The sequence below is a fragment of the Boleophthalmus pectinirostris genome, unplaced genomic scaffold (genome assembly GCF_026225935.1).
Source record: "Boleophthalmus pectinirostris isolate CB_2022bp ecotype Guang Dong unplaced genomic scaffold, ASM2622593v1 HiC_scaffold_22, whole genome shotgun sequence".
Classification (NCBI taxonomy): Eukaryota; Metazoa; Chordata; class Actinopteri; order Gobiiformes; family Gobiidae; genus Boleophthalmus; species Boleophthalmus pectinirostris.
The window spans coordinates 27808270-27831150 of record NW_026571190.1 but is presented as its reverse complement, the minus strand read 5'-3'; the positions used below and the strand labels follow the sequence as shown (position 1 = coordinate 27831150).

The window sequence follows — 22881 nt, the reverse complement described above, 5'->3', positions numbered from 1 at the left end:
AAAACCAGTGTATATATCTGTCCAAGCACTTATGCATCTTCAAACCTCCAAAATCTGACCTACTGATGCTCTGCTCCACTTCAGTCTGAGCTCACATCCCTTCATTCAGATTTGAGCCACTTAATATTATGAAAAAAAAAAAAGAAACCCTCTCATTTCTCTCCTTTCTGACTGTAAATGAACATAACTATTCAAAGTATTCAACCTGTTTAAAGAGCTCAGTGTCCCTCTGGAGAGACAGAAAGCCCAGAGCAAAGACGAAGCAGAGCAGTGGAGGGATGGAGCAGAAGTCAGGCTCTATTCAGGGGCACTGGGAACGGCGCTGCTTAATTAAGAGTAGACCGGGGAGCACTTGGACAAGCCTTTAACGTTCCCATCTGTAATGAGGGGAATCATAGAGCTGGGATTTTGGGATATCGGGGAATGGGCTCTTTCTCCTGGCCTTCCAAACCACTGAGGAATATTACCTGCTCCAAACGAGTGCAGGAATAGAGAGAAGGAAGGAGAAGCAGCAACATAGACGTGAGGAAAAAGGGGGAGAGGGAGATAATATTTCCATTTCAGCTTATGCATGCAAACACATATGCGCACACCTTTGGAATATTATGCATGCATTTTGTTTCCTGACTTTGGCCTCAGAACAGAGCTCCCTCTAGGGGATCACACGTCTGCATGTTTCACACAGCATTATTAAAGCAGTGAGGTCTTCATATTTCAATTGTACATTTTAACCTTTCTTTACATGGGTCATAGGCTTGATACGATAACACATTTTGAAGTGTGATATATTGCTGACGTAAATATAGACGATAAATAATAATATTTAAACCAAACCACAAAGCAGAATTATTAACAAAAAAGTATTCTAAAAGTACAATATTGTTAAATATTGTTGAGCTGTATAAATAAATAGAATTCAACACTTAGTTTCTGTAATTTTAGTTTCAGCCTTTTACAGCTCAAATCTGATCAGAATTTCCCACTACTACAAAGAAAAAGTACCCATAATAAATACTGACAGCCAAAAATGATTGTTCTATTTAAGGTGTCATCTCGTGTGCTAGAGATGACAAAACCAAAACTGTAGTCATAATACAATGGATAACCTCATTTTGTCTATTTGGCAACTGAAGAACATTAACTTCTGCTGCATCTCCCCATTAAGCTTCTTAACAGGACATCTTAACAGATCTCTTAATTGCGCCAGTTCAGTTGGTAATTTCCAAATCATCAAATGCGCTGATGTTATACTTCCAGATGAGGAGACCGTTTTCCCCATTGATTACATTGTACTTTACCATGAAATAACCAAAAGGTAAATTCACAAATGTTAAAGCTGATAATTTCTGTTAGTGCCTAGACCACATAACTCACTATATAACAACAAAAATCTGGAGTTTATCAATATTAATTTGGCTGAACCCCGTCCGTTAATTATATTAATTAATATTGGTCTATATGTTGTGATTAGGGTTGGGAATCACAGGGTCACTCATGATTTGATATGATGCGCGATACATGACTCATAATATTATCACAATATGGCAATACATGCCATAATAGATATGTTGTACACAATATATTGCTGTTTTTAAGAACCAAATATATTTTAACAACAATATATCTTTGTTAAAACACTACTTGTGCAAAGTAAATATGAAATATGTCTATTTTAATCATCAACACAGTGAATATGTCAATATTATGATAAATTATTATATCAATATAATTGCTACTAACTGATACCAAAAAATCCTCTTGGCGATACAGCAGCCCACGATAAAAACACTGTATCATCAAATTTAGTATCCCGATATTTTGATATTTTTGCACATCCCAAGTTGTGATATTATCCAAAACACAGCAATAAGTTTAAGACCTCCTTTATATGCAAAACACATATTTGACCACCAACCCCAAAAGAATCCCCTGTGAATAATTTGTAGAAAATTCTCCTTTTCCGATTTGCTGTTTTCATTAGGGATCTCAAATTCAATGCACGTCATTATTATTTTTTTTTTAGCTTCGTCTTTGAAAATACAATACAAGCTTAAGTTATAAAGGCTTAGTGACATGACTCCCACGTAGTTGGATTTTGCATAAACCATCAATAAAACAAACCTCACAAAGCTAATCTTTTATAGCATGTAAACATAATAGTAGTACCAGAGGGGCTCTGTAAACCCCCAGCCTCCCTTATGTCTGACTGGTGTTGGATTCAGTGGATAGATAGACAGTCTATGAGAGGCACAAAGCATGTTCATCTGTAGCCGTTCAGAGGAGACTTGTACTGTCTGCTTGACCTCTACAGCAAAGAGGTAGAAAACAGACACATCAACACAACTGGCGTACATTTTCACAAACACACACGCACCTCTGAGGATGTGGCCCTGTCTGGCCCCTCTAAGTTGGGCAGTGGAGAGTCTGTGTGAGCTGTGGTCCACCCTCTCCTCCCTCCTCTCCTCCCTCCTCTCCTCCCTTTCCTCCCTCTCCTCTTGCCCTGTGCACTGACCCTGAGCGGATGAGTAGACCGTCTGCGCTAATGCCTGGCTGTCGCGTCAAACACTGAGAAAAACTTTACTACGCCGAGACAGCAGAGAGGACAGAGGAGCGGGGAGGGAGCAAACAAATGCACTGCCAGGGCAAGAGCATGGGAATATGTGGAGAATTGCTTGAATAAATTACGATGAAAAATTAACACACTTGAGAGGTTTTTGATATTTAACGTGTATCAATTTCTACTTAGACTTCGAAAGAAAGAGACCAAAAAATATAAATGATGAATGAATGAATAATAATGAATGAATACTAAATTCAAAATAAATAGCAAAAGTAACAAGACATTGGTGTCAAAGAAGGCATAATTCTATAAATATATAAGTAAAAATAAAAATACATTGTAACAAATAAATCTCAAATCTACAGTATATACAAGAAGTCGTAAGGAGAAAAGACGCAAAGATGAAATAGTGATTGACATGACAGAATAAGCAATATATAGCAACATGACATCTAAAATTATTTCATTGTTTTTATCCCAAGCCCAAATAAATGGATAGAACACAGTCCAAATAAAGGGAAAAAAATATTGTGGATGAAAATATAAAATTATTCACGCTCATTCAAACCATTCATTGCAACATAGAGCCACAAAAGGGTTGGGTTGGTACAATGTTGATTCAGTTGTCACATCTTTGCCCAATATAAGGATTTGGGATACTACACTCTCTAATGAACTTAATTTTATGGATTAATTTGGTTGCCTTGTATATTTTTGTATCCTCTTTTTCCTTAAAAAAAACAAAACAAAAAAAACCCAAACCATGGACTGAATAATGTTGGTGTCTGAAATAAATGAACATGAACATGTAATAAATTTGTGACCAGTGGTAACCTTAGCAGCAGTCTATGCATTTTGTCATATATTTTTCTCAAGAGGAAGAAAATCAGGACTCATACAGTGAAGGTTTGTGCGCTTACCTGGTTTTACTATTACATAGAACAACGGTTTGTTAAGGAATTCTATGATTTAATCAAAATTACACCTAAATTAAAGCTCTGCAAATTACCTTAATGCTAAGTGAATATCGAGCACCAGTTGACATGCACCAATGATTTAATTTCCCCAACGCAAATTAATGAACACAGCCTCCATTAATTTGCAAATTCCAGTAATATTAAGAAAACTACATTTCCTCTAGTTTCCCTGTTTCTTCCATCTTGGTGTTGTTCTCCCTTCCCCTCTTCCTCTGGCGTGCAGTTAGTTAGCGCTGGTTAAGTGGAGGGGAAGTGAATGGGATTGATGGTGTTAGCATGTGAGGTGTTTATGATTATGATAAATGTTGGGAGCGCAGGACGGGGGGAAGAAGAGGAGGGGCTGTGATCATGATGAATGGTGGTCTCGCTCTCAGCGCACTCCCAGTGTCGACTACGAGCAAACACAGAGAAATGATTTGGGCCGACAGACTGTCATGTAGTCTAATGCAGTTATAGATCCTATCCTGCAAGTGACAGGGCGAAGGAGGGGGGAGGCTAACAGTAAAGGGTGCTATGGGATAGAAACAAAGAGAATGTAAACAATGTGTTATAGCATGATTAATTGCTATACTATAAATTTATCTAAAATAAATATGCTATGTTTGCTATTTGAATCAAGTAAGGTGCTTTTTTTGTGTCAAAACTTAAAGCCCTTAAACATACGAGAAATAGTATTTAAATTCCTTCCGCTGTTTCAAGTGACATTTGAGCAACGCCATTAACAGCCAAAAATATTCACTTAAACCAGAACAAAAATTTTTACCTCATAGCTGTGATGTTTAAATATGTATTATTGGTTGCCTGATCAGCCAGTCCCTTTTACATTCTGTTTTAATCCAGAAGGGTGTGAAACTGTAGCCAGGCTGGCGCCACCTAGTGCCACCACTCAATTTAATTTCTCTCCAGCAACTAGGTCAGGAATCAAAATACAATTAAAGGTTCGCAAAAACCCCAGAAGTGCAAGTTCGGGCACCAGTCAATCAGCAAAGAGCCATATATTCATGTGCTGTCAACGATCCTCGAGATCGAGAATATAAAGCCAGAATAAAGAGAATATTTGGTGAATTTCATCACGGGGAAAGACGTTATTGCCCTTCTTCCTACAGGATATGGGGAAAAGCTTTATATACTAGTTAGCCCCGTTAGCGGTGCATTACATACTTGACTCACAAATAGCAGTGATTGGTTAAATGATAAAAAGTATCCGCCTACTGTCGAGTGAACAAATTCTAACACTGCGAGGTCAGACGGTTTCTACGAAGTGAAACTAGCTGATGAATCAGGCTACTGGAACCGGACCACAGAGCATGAAAAACATCCATCTAACAACAGCAGCTAATTTGTATCACATCTCCTCTCCAAAATTCTTATAACATTCAGAACAAAATAAATAACTTGTTCTACCTCAGATAAATAATTGTTTAGTGCGTTGGTTGTTGATTTTCAGAAAATCAGCATTGTTTCTCAGTCCTTAGTCCTCCTTTTTTATGTGTGTAAGTGTTTTACATGTTTGTTTTTAATCCAAATGGACCATATGTCTCTCTGATTGGTTAATTTGGATATGGTTCCAAATCCACTTATCTTTGTAAGGTTTTGCAAAAGCATAGTAATGTAAAGTAAAGCCATGTAATATTTTGCTGTCTTCCTGTGCTGTGTCTGTGCGGGAAAACCAGCCTTGCAATATGGCTGACACCACCCGGAGAGAGTTCTCCTGGGAAACCTCTTTTATGTCTTTAGCCATATTACAAGAGAAGAAATGGGGAAGAAAAACTCTGCGGGAGCTCTATCGTCATTTACTTAGTTCTGCTTTAAGTGGAAGAATTATCAGATGTATGCTTCAGTTTCTCAATAGAAAACATGTGTTCACTGAGCCTTCACCCACAATTGAATTACAACATAGCATAGTTCAAATGAGTATTGTAAATAGACAAGCAACCTGACTGGCTAACTGTATAAACAAGAACATGTATTATTGTGGTTACAGGTCGAGACTTAGCCAGCACAACTCTACCAGGCTACCCTCCTCATGTCCCTCCCACTGGACAGGGCAGCTACTCCACCCCTTCGCTCACAGGCATGGTAGCTGGTAAGTCTGTACATATACACATTTGATCATCACGAAATTACTCTCTGTTTCTGTCTGTTCAATACACTGGGCTTTACATAAGGCAATATTAAATGTCTGTTTAATATTGCCAGGAGCTGTTGAAATCTGTTTGCCTCCTTTGGCTAGGTGGTTTACAGAATGTTCTTGTCAGTAGCAATGCTGATAGATACTATTTATCCCAAAGGAAATTCAAGTTTAGCTACAGGAACATACTGCACTTCACAGTCGCCTCCGTGTCTCAGTTAAAGGTCTCAGTGCATGTTAACAGAAAGGCTGGTCACGCAGGGTCAGCAGATCCTGTGTCAGAGCAGTTTGAGGGGAATAACAGCACTCAGAACAAAAATGTCCCTCCGCTGTGTTCTGCAGAATTACAGCAGCCTCCAGTGTTGAGTTCACTTAGAGCTAGAAGCCAAGGTTTGTTTTCATCTGTTGCTCTGTGTAACAGAATGAATATACGAGTCGTTAAGTGTTATAATTATACCTTGGTCTAAAACAATGGTTCCCTGCCTTTTCTTTTTCCCAATGACCCCCTTTTACCATGTCATGCACTTTCATCTACATGAGAAGATGAGAAGAAGTCTTATAGGCCAGTCTATTATCATCTAAAAAAAAATAAACTAAACAAAAAACTAAACTAAAAGCAGTTACCAGCCATGCCTTTATTATAATTCAATAATTCAATTCAGAATCTTTGAGTGCTGAACTCCAGGTTGGGAAACTAAAATATAATAGTCTCTGAAATAATAAATCAAAATGTACTTCTTGGTATGATAAATCCTTTAAATGTTGTTGAGATGCTGACTCAAATCTCACATTGTAGGAGACCATAGTTTTGTTCATTTCTCTCTAGTCTTAACTTCCGTCACTTGCACACACCCTCTTACCGTAACCCAGCCGCCCTTCCCGCAGAGCTAACCTGTAACTGTACCCAGTCCCCTGAATTCCCCCCGGAGCTTCTCTTTGTGTATATCTTCAGAGGCTGTATTTAGCTTTGCCACTTCCTTCTTCTTGTCTCCCTCCACTCTGCCTGACAGAGCTCCCAGGGGGCCTTGTGTGTTTGCATGCATCTGTATAGGTGTGTGTTGAGTGTTTGCGTGCGTGTGTGTATCATTAGAAAACAGCCACAGTAGCACAGCTGTCCCTCCTCAACATTAGTAATTTGTTTTTAATGAGAATCACCAGTGACCCACGACTAATTCATTCATTCCCTTCCACTCCGCCTTCCACGGAGCTTTTGTGTTTCAATCTTGGACCAGATTCTCTTGGCTTTCCCTCTGCTTTCTAATATTGGTCAGTGCAAAGTATACCTCAGAGGATAAGACGAAAAAACATCCCCCAAACAACATCAAAACAGTGTTTACAAGTTCTGTCCTCTTTGTATTCCCACTCATTCACTCTCACACATTCTCAGCGGACATGTCGCAACAGCACGTCTAAAGATGGCTAACCCTGTCACCCCCCTGCACTGCCCCGTCCTGCGTTCAGGTTTGACAGCATATTTGTGTGTGTGTGTGTTGGCATGCGATTGTTTGGAAGTGTGCGACCTTGACACAGAGCTACACCCGGGAGAGCCCCCTTAGCCTCCTACAGCTTCCCTCTCTTGCCCACGTCTGCGTCTCCCACACAACCTGACACGTCGCCGTCACTACGGTGATGACAAGGGGAGGGATGCTCGAACCCGGGGATGCCATGGAGACCGCATCACGACCCCACCTGACAGACGCAGATAAACACAAATATATATAGAGGCTTCAGCAAAACAAGAGAAGTCGGTCCACAACTGGATGCGAGCATTGGACAGACCACATAAATACAATATGTTATCCTACTATACTGTTCCACACTATTCTATTCTTAATATTCTACTCTGGTTTAGTGGGTATTTTGAATCAAAAGACAACAACAAGTAACAACAAGTAATTTAATTTAGTTTTATTTTATAAGTGTGTAAAAGAACACAAGGAAACTTATCTTCATAAAATTCATTAGATTTTCATAATGTACGTTATTAGTGCACTACCATCCACTCTCACTTTTCCATTGGGTCTAGTGATAGATCTAAGACATTATTAAGTAATTCTTTCAGGTAAATCTAATTATAATTATACAGAAATGCCAAGAAGAATATCTTCTCTTGCAATGTCAAAACACTTTACACTACACTAACAATTTTACTTAATTTGTGATATAACTAAAATGTACCCATCGCTTACATTGATATTAAGATGACTGTTGTGTTGATTTGTTTCTTCTTCATCTTACCATCATACAATATTAGGGTACCTAAGCTGCTAAACTGCTTCTAAACTCTCCTTTTTGTGGAGCTCTCTTAATGCTGGCTAGAATGAGTGGAGGGGATAATCTCCCAAGTTTGCTTCTTGGACTTGGACGTGTTTTATCTCAGCACTTCTCAGGCAAATTATCCTTCTTTTTGTCCGCTCTGTCTAATATCATACCTTCATTAAGCGAGCAACTCTCTTCCCCTGTTCTTCTTCTGCTGCTGCTCCGTGCGCTCTGTCTGCGCGTGCAGCAGGGGGCTGACACTCGGAGGGGGTGTAGAAGAGCACTGAGGCAGAACCGACAGAACCGAGGCAGAGGGAGGAGGGGGCACTGGGGTCTGTGACTGTCAGCGATGGGAGAGGGATCCCCCGGGACGAGTGAAGGTTCAGGAGAAAAACCAAAGAAAAGAAAGAAAGAGAAAAAATAAAAACGCTGGAGAGTCAGAAGAGGAGAGGGAGAATGTTGTTTTGATGTGAAGGGTGACGGGCGAGCGAGAGCCAGACGTCAGCAGAGAGAGAGAGGGAGTATATAGTGAAGAGGATGAAGGGAAGACGAAAGAACGAGTAGACCCCAGACAGCAAGTAGTAAATGAGGGAGAAAAGCTACGCTATCATCCACAAGGCCGTTACACACCAGCTCAGCTCAACAGTCACTTCCAATAGCCCTCAGGCCAGTACTGCCCATATGAATGTGGACGTACAAGGTTATACCATTTAATGCAATAGAAAAGATCATTATATCCATAAAAGCACTGAGGTGCTTATTCTCCCTCTTGCACAAATGTTTTGTAGGTGTTATATACTAAAATGATAATTTCATAGATTACATTAAAGGCACTACATTATGCAAAAATGACTCTTGTGAGCTTTAAGCCATGTTAGATTGTAGTTATCTCATCAAAAAACATACGGAGAGTTGTGCTTTTTTGCATTCACACATTATTATTAGTCTGTCTGCATCTCCAAAGTTCAAAATGCTCTGTTCCACCTTGTGATGTCATAACAACTGGTAGTTTTCAGGTTAACAGCTCCTTTTACCTTTGAGATTAGAAATTCCAGGGCTGAAATTATCCAAATATTCTAGTGAAGGTTTATGGAGTTTAAAAACACAGTGGAACACATTTTGTATTACCACATGACATCACAAGGTGGAACAGAAAGTTTGAGAAAAAACAGCCTAAATGTGCAGGGTTTGTGTGTTAAACATATGTGAATAAAACAAAACACAACTCCAGGTATGTTTATTTTGAAGAAACATTATATTATATATAATACATTATTGCAAAATAGATCAGAAAATAGTGTAATATGGGCCCTTTAATACGAATGCTTTTGTGAACTCATCTTTATTTCTTGTCTTTTTTGCAGGAGGAGATTTCTCTGGAAGCCCATATTCTCATCCTCAGTATTCAACTTACAATGAATCATGGAGATTTCCAAACCCCAGTTTATTAGGTACGTACAAACACACATCAGACCTCACCTCTAATACTGAACAGTTATTTCTGCTATAAACAAAAATGAATTGTGAATTGTAACCATAGACTGTATATATAAATGGACATAGCTAACCCGAGTAAATTCCTATCAGGAATATGGAACTCGGTTCCAAATTCGCTCCTATAACTGCTAGCATCGTGAGCTTCATTTGACTGGAACCGAACGCTATGGGTCTCTTAGTTCACTTCTTTATGTAGTCTATGATTGTAACATAAGAAGCACGCAACACATCAAATCAATCACATCAGCTATCTACTTATAATTTATAAACAATTCCTGAGCTACTCTGTCATAGGAATTGCTTTGGGGGAACATTTGGGGGTCATATACAAAAGGGAATAAGTCAAGGCCTTTCCTGTTTAAAGATCAAAAGGTGACAAGTCCAAATTAACTTTTAGAAGCTTTTCTCTCACCTCTCCTTCTCTCTTTCTTCGCAGTGTTTCAGCAGGACTATGGCTCTATCCTGGGCACAGAAATCGGCTGCTCCTCCAGTCTCTTCACCAGCCAGGCCGGACAGATGCAAGGTACGCTGAAAAGAGAGAGACAGTGATCCCTAAGTGACAAACTGTAGAAGAAGTGTGGCAAAGGTGCCCTAAAGTCCTGGATGAGACTACATAGTTTATCAGAGGAGCTTACTGCCTCACTTCCCAAAGAGCCCCATGAGATTACCTGCGCTGTAGACAGACATAACCTGCCAGTGTGCGGCCATCTTGATGGATGGAAGTGACAGAGACAGGTGTGAGTGTGGCGGTTTCACTGTGTGTGCTTTTGAGGTTACAGTATTGAATTGACCTCTTCCCTGAGGAGAGAATAGACTCAGGGGATCAGTAGCTTAAACTGGCACTTAGATAGGCTGTTTAAGGTGTGTGTGGGTTACGAGATGAAAAGAAAATCATCAGAAAGAAGAAAGTGGGCTGGCTCGGAGTTCACCTCATTGATCAAACAGTCTGAGAGAAAGCTTTTATAGTCATTAGATTCATCTGCTCATGTCATCTCATAGTCATCCTTTCAGTTCTTACATTAAAAGTACAATACAATCTGTAGACGCTATTGTAACTGGTCATTTCACATTTGCCACAGAGTCAAAGGATAGCTCTATTACATATGCATGTCATTTACTCCTCTGATAACAGTATTCTTGAGTCATTGAGATTCAGAAAGTGGCAGATCATTCAGACAATTAACATTTTCCACATTTGTACTCTGCGATAGAGGACAGCTCCCTTTAAATGAATTGTACCATATAATGTTTTATTAAGTGGCTCAGGGAACAATCATCTGATAACAAGGAGGTTGGTAGGTCAGTCCCAGGCCCAGTCAGTGCACGCTTTTGTCGTGTCCTTGAGCAAGCAGCTTTGCCCATCTTGCCTCTGTGTTATGTGTAGTAGAAGTGGTTGTTGTAGGTGCTTGAATTGGAGGTTGGCAGCCATATTTCTATCAGTAAACCCCAGAACAATTGTGGCTAGAAAGAAAGCATTCACAAGTTTTTTAGACTACTGTAAAATTAAACAAATTCATATCTATGAGGTGCTTTTTGGTGCGGTCATGTGAAATCATGGACTTGAACGATATGATGCCATGATAAAGCAAGCAGCGCATTTACCAGTGTGTCAGAAAATTAACTGATTATTGGTACATTGCAAAAAAGTAAAGTCTTGCCAAGTTAAAATTACTTGAATTAAGAAAATGTGTAAATTTCACATGACAAGTAAAAATTATCTACCAATGGAGCAAGTACTTAGAATAGAAAAATACATTCTCTTTGCTCTAAAATAAGAAACTAAATCGTATTAAATTTCAATCGAGAACAAAATAACTTATTCCATTGGTAAATAATTTAATTTGTTGAGTCAAATCTACTGAAATCAAACTAAATGTTCTTCATTTGCATTTAAACTTACATAGATATTACTTTTTGCAGTGTACATGAAATAATTAACCACTGTTACTGAGATTCTAATTCTGTCTTAATTGTCCAGTATCGATTTGTATTGATGTTAACTCATTCACATGTCCACAGGGTCACCATACTACTATAGTGCGACGTCCAGAGGGGCTGGCCCTGCTGCTACTGCTACAGCCTCAGCCTACGACCGCCACTGACCCCCAGGACAACATGTGGGAGGGAGTGATAGCACCAGGACATCTCAGAACTTAACATTGTGAAGACCATTCCAGTTAGTTAGGCTGACGAATAGTTTAGCAGCAGCTGTTGACATCATGGACATGTTTCTGAACAAGTCAGTGGGATCAGAGTGCAGTTGAGTGAGTTCATCAGTGTAAACCTTTCTGCAAATTCACTGTCAATCAATCTTGTATCTATGCCATCCAACAGTGATGTAAAGACAATCCAACTCCCAAAACTATTAATGACCAAAATCCACCAAATCATTGTCATTTTGTCACCTTTTCTGAAATATCTCAAGCAGGAAAACAGACATAGTTGCCATCCAATTCCCACTGCATTTTAAGCTTTACAAAACAAAAGACATTTAAACCAGATGAAAAGCACAGCCCCAAATCTAAATGAGCCAGGGAGTGTCACTAAATGAAGGTGCTATCCTGCCCCCACAGCCCAGATATAAGAGCTATTTATAATGAAGGAGAAACAGAGTAATATATTATGAAGCTTTTCTGTGCTATGGGAGTGACTACTGCCTGTAATGATTTATAATGTGTGTCAAGCTGTTGTGATAGAATAGTGATGATGACCGAGCTGACGCAGTGACATTTCTTCATATTACAAAGTCTTTGTTCATAAATGTAAACTGACTGCGATATTTCTCGCCTGGTATCAGTCGACACAAATGCCATGTTGATTCCTGAAAACAGGAAGTTATGGAACTTAATACTGTCTTTCTATTTCTCTTGAAACTCCCCAAAGATGGGCCCCCCTAGTGGATCGGCTGACAACAACAAAAGCACAAAGAGACTCAATCATTTCTGCATTTTCTCCTCCCTTTTCTTCTGTTACTTTACATCTTAAAACTGTTCTATGGTGTTAATGAAACTGCCTGGTGAATTATAAGTAAACAAATGTCTGCCACATTGGTTCTGCGCAGTGACAATGCATGATGCCAGGGTTGAGGCCTTACCCATTCACATTCATCAGAGAAGCATAACTTTTCCCTCTTTCTGCTTAATATAAACTGTTTTTGTAACTTTCCATCCAGACAATTTTGTACAGTGATCAGTGAAATAGAAAAATACAAAGTCACAATGTTGATAGGTATTTGAAATACTCCCATGAAAATTTAGCTTTTAGTGATGAAGCTTTCTTTGACAAAGGTGTGTGGTGTTGTTTTAGCCATTGTCTGCGAGTGTTAATCCCAGTTTCATTGTTTTGGGTAAGACTGTTCATTGCTTCTGTAGTTTACTAGAGAACATTTTGGACACACCACATAGTATGTGGCATAACATAAAAATATATAAAAGTATACAACTAAACAAAGCTATTAGTTTCTCAACCTGTCGTTGTTTCTGAGTTTTGAGCAAGTAAATAGAGCTTATCCTTTTGTAGAGTTTGAAAGTTGTGAGCAAACAACTCTAAAAAACATTTTAATGAACGGCTTGCCCGCTGTGCCGAGCAGTGGGGAGCATTTTTCTTTCCATCCTGTATTTTCTCTCAAACTTTGAGGCATTATCAAACCTGAACCACACCAGCTAAAAACAAGGACAGTGCCTTTAGTTTTCTATGTCGACAGCCCCCTTTGCTGACCACGTGTCTCTAAAACCGGATTCAGCCACCCTTGTATGAACTTTTTAAAGCAGACGGTGATATTAGTACCAACATATTATTGTACAAACTGCAGTGAAATACTAAAAAGGCACAACAAATTAAAAAGCCACAATGTTGTTACCCTGTACAAAAGCATTACGTCACACACTAGCGTAAACAGGAGTCAATCCTTGAGGAAGTCCTTGAGGCGGTGAATCAGCTGTGTCCAAGAAGCTGTGACACCAAACAAGTCTCTTCTCCATTAACAGGATTATTTGTTAACTATGCATCTTCATAAGGACACATCCGGGCTTGCCATTGCTTTGACCTAATTGGCTCACATTGTTGGGGGAGAGGACAGATGCCAGAGTCGATTGGTAGCCGTGACATTGACTGCAGTTGGTGGTACGTACATACACTTTACGCTACAGTACAGGCACATGAGGACACACCCCCTTTTGTCCTTTAGCGCTGTGGCCCCTCCCTCGTGCCCTGCATTCCCAAGGGGCGCCCAAACCTGCTGTGCCATCAGAAGCTCATCCCGTTTTTTTGCTCTAATCTCATCAGAATATCTCTCCTCATGCCGTTCCTCTGCCACACACCGGGCCAGATTAGGAATATTAAAACTGCTCCGCCGACCTCCCTCAAAAAGCTCTTTTCTTCACACAGCGCATTAATCCCCTTTCCTCTCTTTTGCGGACTTCTCTATCTGACCATTCGCACAGCTGTGTAATGAAGAAGTCCCGTTTGTATAAAGCCGGGTCATTTCAATGGCAAAATCACACATTTAATTTACACTGAACCATAGACTGTATATAAAAATGGACATAGCTAACCTACTAGTCGCTGCATTACAAAGAAGAAGTGAACACGGGGGCACTTCCGGCTAGGCTGATTCATCAGCCGGTTTCACTTTATGGAAACCGTCTGACCTTGCAGCATTAGGATTCGTTCGGTCGACAGTAGGCCGGTACTTTTTTTTATTTAACCAATCACTGCTATTTGGTTGTCACGCATGTAATGCGCCAAATCCCCTAGGAAGAAGGGCAATAACGTCTTTCTCCTTGATAAATTTCACCAAACCTTCTCTTTGTTCCGGCTTTAAATCCTCAATCTCGGGAATTGTTGCCAACACAGAATGTATGGCTTCGTCTAAATCTCAACCACTTTGTTTACTATTATGTTGGACTACAAAAGGAACCCAGACAGGTGCTTGATTTTGACATCATGGCTTCACAGCTCTTCGTTGATTGACTGATGCCCGGACTCGCACTTCCGGTGTTCTTGCAAACCGTATAGTGTATTCCGATTCCTGACCTAGTCGCTGGAGAGAAATTAAATTGAGCGTAGGCACTAGGTGGTGCCGGCCTGGCTATCTTCCAGCTCCATCGACTCTGTTTCCATTTAACTTTATATTGAAAAATTGTCACCCCTCTCTTTGTAACTGCTGCAGTGACCCGCGTGATTTTGGTTTGGTTTTTATTTCACTATTTTATACATAAATTCAAAAAAAAAAAAAAAAACTATTCCCAGTATGAACCTGGCTCCAAATTCGCCCCTATAACTGCTAGCCTCATGAAATTCATTTGACTGGAGCTGAATGTTAAGGATGGCGTCACATTCTGTTAGTCCACTTCTTTATACAGTCTATGGGTCGAAAATGCTTTTGCAACCACAGGCAGTAGAAGAATAAAGGCTATACCTAAAGTGGCTCCAAGATGCTAGAGGCAACTCTCAGAATTATCTCAGTATCTTGATGAAATTATAGTACCTGATTTTCAACTGTAACCACTGAGTTCCAAAGTCCTTTTTCAATAGTATAGTACAAAAAATCCATTGGTTTACTAAGCAGTTCTAGTCTACGTTAATAACATTCCCTTTTTTCCATATCAATTGATTTTCTCTGTCACCTTTGAAATTTCTCATGAGTATCACTAGACCCAGTGATGTAGATAATGGATTCCAATTCTGAATTATGCCTAAACTGTAATTCTTGTACCAGAGTTTCTTCTGTCTGTGGTTTCAGTATTCAAAAATATCACCCCGAACTCTCTCGTCCAAGTCAAAAAGGGAAATACATGTAAATGAGCTTTCTTTTTTATTATGACTTCTCTCAGCAAGTGTGTAGCGTCTGACTGTATCTCAATACTAGCCCTTGAAGATGGCTACTGCCTGGTGTAAAACCTGGGGGGATTCCGGCATCACTTCTTGACAGCAATTAGTGGCACAATCTGTTTCACGCTTGCTAATATAACTAGGCTTTGGACATATCTGCTACTGAAGTCTTACAATGCTCTGTACATCTTAATATTATTCAACTGTGGAAAAAGGGAGACGAACATAGGACTGAACCTACAAAATCGACTGCTGTTTTGTAATCCGATCAATCCAATCAAAAAATACATACGTTTTCACCTTACTGTGGCCTTTCGTGTAACAATCCCGAGTTTGTATTGTCCATGGCCTCCTATTTGAGGTGTTAAAGGGGTATTTAACCTATGGCATTTTAGAAATAATATCAAAGCATCAAAAACAGAAAATATCCGCTTGATCGATCCTTCAAAAGTCAAACTAAAATGTCAGCATATCTGTACTGCTCACCAAAGCCTGTGATGCCTGTTTAAACAACATAGTCTTGTACAGAAAACTATTAAATTAACAGAAAAGAATTTCAGATACAAACATTAGATTAAGTTCAGAATTGCCTTCAAATATTCTGGAGGGGAGGATTTAAAAAAGTAAAACAAACGCTTCTTTAAGAAAATGTGTATGTTTTATATTCAATTTTCTAGTAGTTGCAAACAAAACTTGGTGTTTTTTCTTCTTGTGTGTTGTGTGTTGTCTTAATATTTGAATGTATTTTACTGCAGTGAGAATTTGCCAAAGATATCATATCACTGAATTTTGTTTTTCCCTCTGGTTTAGTTTTTCATAATTGTGACCAATTTCTGTCAAGAAAATTGTGTATTTGATATTCAGCTTTTTTATTATTGCTATTAATATTATTGTTATTTTATTCCTTTTTTTTTTAGTTTACTGTGAAATGGACAAATAAATTGCAGTTTGCTTGATGCATCTTCATACTCTGTGTACCTGTCCATCACCTGAGTGACTGTTGTTGGTGAATTATTCCATTTATGTACCTGTAATGTGAAGCTAAGAAGTAATTATTTGTAAATATTTGCCATAATTTTATTGATCCTTCAGAATAAAAAAAATAATTTTGGAAGTTAAATGTGTGTCCCTGCAGCTCTGTTTCTGTCCTAAAGCATTCTGCAATTACATTCTTATAACAAAATATTGACTATTATATTAAAAGTATATTAGCTGGTTAAAATATATTACATGAAAGTTGTGTTTAGAGAAAGAACATTTAATTTAATTTTGTATTGTTTTAACTTTAGTTTAATGAAACACATCCATGTATAAAGCCTACAAAACCTTTCAGGGAGTCCCGGCCTGGTCTGCAGTTTGGCTCGGGGCCCACTGTTGACAGGGGCAGTAGCGTGCGTGTGTGGATGAATATTTATCACATTGTGGGGACTAAAATCTGTACACACTCTCATTATGGGGACCTCTCTCCCTTATCGGCACAAAATCCACCATCGCATAAATCAGTTAGACATGGGTTAAAATAAGTCAAGGTTAAGGTTTGGGTGAAGATTAAGCAAGTAGTAACTATGGTTAAGGTTATGATCAGTCTACAGGAAATTAATGTAAGTCGATGTAAAGTCCCCGGGAAGCATGGAAACCCTACATTAGTGTGAGCGTTTGTGTGGGGGTGATAATAGGACACAAGGCACGACATGGTAACAACACAGCAACAACAGTACTCCTCCATCTTGAGAAACAGGTCACACTGTCCGCACTCCGGGCTCATGTCCAGGACTCTGCTCACTGCTGTGTGTCTATATCACGGGTGTCCAAACTGTGGCCCAGGGTCAAATGTGGCCCTCAGAACAGTTTTTGTGGACCCTCAGGCTTCCAGCTTAATTTGCACAAATGATCATGGCATTACGTTTTAATGGCAATAAGTTAAGCTTTGTGTATCACCTAAAAGTACAGTTCAGAGGACCCAAAACACAGGACTGCAGTTCAAGCTCTTTAATAACAAACGAAAAGACCCAAAAATCCATAAAACCAAAAATTAAAAAAACACTGACAATGACAATTACAATGGTTTACCCTGCGTTCCATTATCCTTCTGAATCGGTTTTTCGAGCAAGTTGCCTAGAGACACGTGTGACATGCCCCCTTTCCTGGGATGGCACAACTCGGACCTCGGTAGCAGCAAGGATTCCGAGTCAGAATCCAAGATGGCTGCTCACACTGTGACATGTAAACATGAACAGTTTTCATTGTGTTTGGACACTTTGGTGGTTTAAATAGCAATTTCAGTCACTCGTATTACTCCAATACCTTACCACGTCCGTATCACTGCCTACGGGTATGGTAGTCAGTGTTGTGGTGAGGTTCTCTGAGTCTGACACTCAAAACATAATAATATGCTTCAAGCTCGGACATGACGTCAAAACTGAGGTTCATGTGGGAGTCAGAAAATAATCGAACACAGGGCTACAAAGGGCACAGGAGAACACAGGGTGTTCACAAATATAGGTGTAACACTTTAGGGCGGGGCAAACAATCAACAGAAAGGAAGTAAAACTCAAAACTAGAAGCAGAAAGGACAAATGTCAAAATAAAACACCAACGGCACACAACGCTAAAGGAAAAAGCTACACCAAAATAAGCAATAATAATAATAAGCAAACACAATGACTACAAAAGATGAACCATGACTGTTCTAGGGATATTAAATAGACACTGCATTGACCATTGATCTGTGTCCCTCCTAAATGTGTTTCCATATTCTGCCCTCTGTAGAAAAAAAAAAAGAAAAAATGTTCAGAGACCCCTGATCTATATTTTAACATCATGTGCCTTTCTTGTGAGCCAGTCTCATGTTCTTGTATGAGAGATATTTTGCATTGCTATATTTCTACTTTTATTTTACCTGTACACATACATTTTTATGGTTATGCCTTATTTGACACCAATCTCTTGGTATTTTGGGGACTTATTTTGAATGTATTATTATCATTTATATTATTGCTCTGTGTTATTGTAATATATTGTGATATGTGAGCTACTGTGTCCAAATAATTTCCCTTGTGGATGAATAAGTTTTGTTTAAGTCTAAATCTATACATGTGTAATTGTAATTGTGTTCCCATTAAAAAAGGAACTTACAGGAAATTATATTAGGCTATGGCAGCAAGTTTGTGTTGTTGCTTTTTAAGAAGTTACTCTGTCTATTCATTAGAAAACAAACTGAGAAACTGGCAAAGTCAGTAACCAGACCTGTTGCCCCCAAACCATCTTGTGGAAAAAAAACAAAGAAAAACAAAGAATGTTGAAGTAGAGTTGTGTATCTGAGCAGAGCTGTGCTTGTAAGCGAACATTACGATGGTTTATCAGCTCAGTGTTTGACAGAGTTTAGTTTAACATCCATGTGACATTATATGGCCCTTGACTCTTCTGCCTCTTCTTTGATTACATAACACTAAATACTGACAGCTCTATCTCTCCTATACCCTCTTGTTCTTCCTCTGCACACGAAGCAGACACACAACAATGGTACTTATGGAGGCCAAGAAGTCATGCAAATTAACGTCAGTCAGCATTGGTACTTTTTGGCCCTCCCATGCCCCTGTAGGGGGGAGGTGTGGTGCCAGCTGAATATAATTGGGCCTCAACTTATTAGTGAAAAGCAGTTTGTACAGAAAAAATGAGTAGAGCTTTTAAGAGCCAAGTCCTGCAGATAGAAAAGGAAAGAATGACCAAACAGGAAATGAACTGATTCAACACAAAAGCTGCACGTTCTGCTGCTGTTTCATTTATTCTATTTTCTCCACTGGTCATTAATGCGCAATTATGCTTATGTAAAGTATATTTGAGTTTCTCACACATAATTCATTAGGAAAAACTGCCCTGATTAAGCTATCTTGGTAGAAAACAGTTTTAAAAAGTCTAGTTATTTCTATTTAACTCGCTGATAACTACTGTAATAATTGTCCTCAAATTCAAAACAATGAAAGATACAAAATTATAGAGATTACATTATCAAGCTATATGTGAAGCAAAGATTTCAGTGTTTTTTATTTATACATTCTACAGTTTTTTGTTTCAGTAGACAGGCCACAAATGGTGATATTTAAGGGCTTACTTGCATATATAAAGTTTATAAAGTTTAGACACATATTTGTAGAAGCAACTACATTAAAAGTAATCATTAAAACAAACAAAAAGTAAAGTAAGAAAGTATGTATGATATCGCCTATGCATTTTAATAGGCAATTTATTGGATGGGAACCATAAAGTAACAACTAGGAGTGACACCTCATTTTGTCCAATTAGGCATGTTGTTGGACGAGAAATATGTGGAAGCAACTGCCTGGGACGAGAAGGGACTAAGGAGACACAGGGCAGAGAAAACAATTCAAGCAGAACCATGTTCCTCACTCATAAAGCAAAAATGATGCAAGGTAATGTTGTTCTCTTAATTATTCCAATGGTTTTAATACTTACATGATAAATAACCTTTTCAATGTGATCAATATTCTCAGAGACACCTAATAAAAGTTCTCTTTGGAAACTAAAAATAAACTGAAGTAGTCTGAAAGTTGGAAGAAGAGGCTTGACCCTGGAGTAACACAGAAAGTTTATTTTACAGTACAGGGAGTATTATACCTCTGATGATATAGACCAATATAAAAAGGAATGAGTTGGCAGTGAGAGCCCTCAGTACAGCACAGACATGGAATTTCTCTAAAAGTTACATTATAAACCTGAACCAGCCTTCTAATTTTAAGATATCAAAATAAAAAAAGTTATTTTTTTTTAAAAAGAAAAAAAGTTCAGAGACCCCTGATTTATATTTTTACATCATGTGTGTTTCTTGTGAGCCAGTCTCATGTTGATGTATGAGAGATATATTTGTATTGCCATATTTCTATTTTTACTTTACCTGTACATGTAAATGTTTATGCTTATGCCTTATTTGACTAGCCAGGCTGGTGCTACCTATTGCCTCCACTCAATTTCATTTCTTTCCAGTGACTAGGTCAGGAATCAGAATACACTAGACGGTTCACAAAAACCCCAGAAGTGAGAGTTCGGTCACCAGCCAATCAGACAAGAGCCATACATTCTGTGTTGGTAACGATTCCTGACATCGAGGATTTAAAGCCAGAACAAAGAGAATGGTGAATTTTATCAAGAGGAAAGATGTTATTGTCCTTCTTCCTATGGGATTTGGGAAAAGCTTAATATACCAGTTAGCTCCATTAGCGGCGCGTTACATACGTGTCAACCAAATAGCTGCGATTGGTTAAATAGAAAAAGTGCCTGCTTACCATTAAGCGAACGATTTCTGTCACTGTGAGGTTGAAACCGGCTGATGAATCAGACTATTATTTGACACCAGTCTCTCGATATTTTTTGTACTTACTTGGTAACTATTTTGAGTATTATCTCTAATGACATAGGCCAATATAAAAAGTAATGAGTTGGCAGTGAAAGCCCTCAGTACAGCACAGACATGGAATTAATCTAAAAGTTACATTATAAACCTGAACCAGCCCTCTAATTTAAAACATCAAAATATTGAAATCAATTTTATATATGCTCTCCCAACACTTTTACCTCTGATAGTTGCTGTCTCCATCAACCACACAAACACTCCTGGCTATCCCACTTCCACATGAGAAAATCTGGTTTGACCTTTTCCCAGATGACATGTCAACCTCACAGTATTCGTCCTACATGCTTCTCATTGCCCTTTTACAGCAAATCACCAACACGCACTACATTACACTGGCATGTACAGTACTTATGTCTGCCTGGTTATGTCTCCCACTGGACATCAGAAATCATGTTAACTTTTTATACACTATGTCTGTTCTGTCCCACATCATCAGATATACCTCAAGATGCTTCGCTGGCAGTCATTTAAACAGTGCAGTGAACTAATAGCTGGACTAATACGTCTACACTTCTGGGGTTTTTTCTGACACTATGGGGAGAGAGAGGGAGAGGGTTGACAAGCAGCAGACCCCTCTTTGCCCTCCCGTCTGACTCTGTCTATCTAGCACCAGCTCCCAGAGGGTTTGTCTCTAAGGATAGTGCTATGATGAATAGGCCTGTCTCAGCTAACCTAGCAGAGACCAATTAGAGAGAAGAAGAAAAAGAAAGAGGGGATAGGAAGCCAAAAGGAAGATATGGAGAGGATGGGAGAAGGGCAGATAGGTTAAAAAGGAGGTATAGGATTGGGGCAGGAAGTTGAGACAGTGCATTGACACTGGAGCGGTGTGTGTGGGCGAGCTGTCAGGGCTGAGGGAGAGGCTCTGTGTGTGAAGGGATACCAAGTCTTAACCTCGTACGCTGCTGCTGCTGCTGTGGAGACGCTGACAGCACAAACAGAGGACTTTTGCAAAAACACAAACTCCTCTAGAAAAAGCACTGTTATGCAATATCCCCACCTTCTTTATACATTATAACATTTTATAATACAGCCACTGGGAGAAACAGGTTAAGTCATTCCATGTGCCAGTTCCAAACCAGGATAAATGAGAAACGTTGTATCAGGAGGGCATCTATGGTTAAGGTTAAAGGTGCACTATGTAACTTTTTTGTTGGGGGTCCATCACCTACTCATTTGTATGGATATGTTATTTGTCTGCCTGTAATGTACCACAGTATGGTATTAAACAGTTTAATACATTTATTAAATTCCAAGTGGTTTTATAGCTCAAAAATGCCAAGAAAAACAGGCATTCTGTCTCTCCACAGGTCTGACCTGTGACTTGGTCTGGTTTGGTCTCCATAAAGATAGAAAGGTTTAATAGATAATACATTCAATACATTCCACCTGCCACCTGAAAAGTTATACATTGCACCTTTAATGACAAGATAAGATAAGATAAGACAAAATTTAATGTCCCAAAGGGGAAATTTGTCTTGGACTTAAAAACACAGTAACACTCACACACACACTACAGTCAGACAACAAACGGAACTTATCACAAGACACGTGTCCATTATTCATGTCCATTGTCCATTTGTGCTCTGCACAACCATAAAATATCTAAGTTATCCAAGCACCAGCCTAGTGACCCATTCTTCAATGCTTCTCTGTGATCTTGAGCTAGGCTTGGTCAGGACTACTTTAGCTGCAAGATTTTACCATGCATGTTTAGGATGAAGAGCCATATTTGCTGTTATTAAAAGGTTGGAAAAAGGCTTTGGTGTATGGTGGCACTGAATGTCTTTATTGTGCTAATGTGTACACTGGGGTTCTTTATGGGTTCTTGCACCTTTGGTAGTGCCCTTTACATCCAAACTATGCAGAGTTTGATGCTCTAACTATAATTTTGATGTTTTTCCATGACAATGACAATAAAACCTTTAATCTTTAATCTGAATTTAAAAAATCTGAACTGAAATTGAGCAAGAAATCAACAGTTTCTCTGGGGTCCTTCCAATACAATGCACTGTTGTCCAAAATTTACTTTAAAAGGTTGGGTCAAAATGGACTGCAAAGATTTCCTTATATGAACAGATTTTTTTTTTCAAATAGGCAAGGTGGCACGTGTGAAATAATGCAACAAAGACACACACATAAATTAAAATTGTGTTTGGCTACTCAAGTATTTATTCAAATATTTACAAGTTCCGTTTGG

At 38.9% G+C, this 22881-nt stretch overlaps 1 protein-coding gene across 4 annotated transcripts in view; it reads left to right on the top strand.

Annotated features, from left to right (window-relative positions):
- The window catches only part of pax5 (paired box 5), a 50770-nt gene extending 34394 nt beyond the window's left edge, over positions 1 to 16376 (top strand). For all 4 annotated transcript variants that reach the window (XM_055157872.1, XM_055157869.1, XM_055157873.1 and 1 more), the window contains exons 8-11: positions 5522 to 5623; positions 9292 to 9378; positions 9861 to 9947; positions 11444 to 16376. In XM_055157872.1, the coding sequence (XP_055013847.1) occupies positions 5522 to 5623; positions 9292 to 9378; positions 9861 to 9947; positions 11444 to 11526 (359 nt within the window). In that variant the 3' untranslated portion in view covers positions 11527 to 16376. The remainder of the gene's footprint in view (positions 1 to 5521; positions 5624 to 9291; positions 9379 to 9860; positions 9948 to 11443) is intronic.
- The last annotated feature ends 6505 nt before the right edge of the window (positions 16377 to 22881 follow it).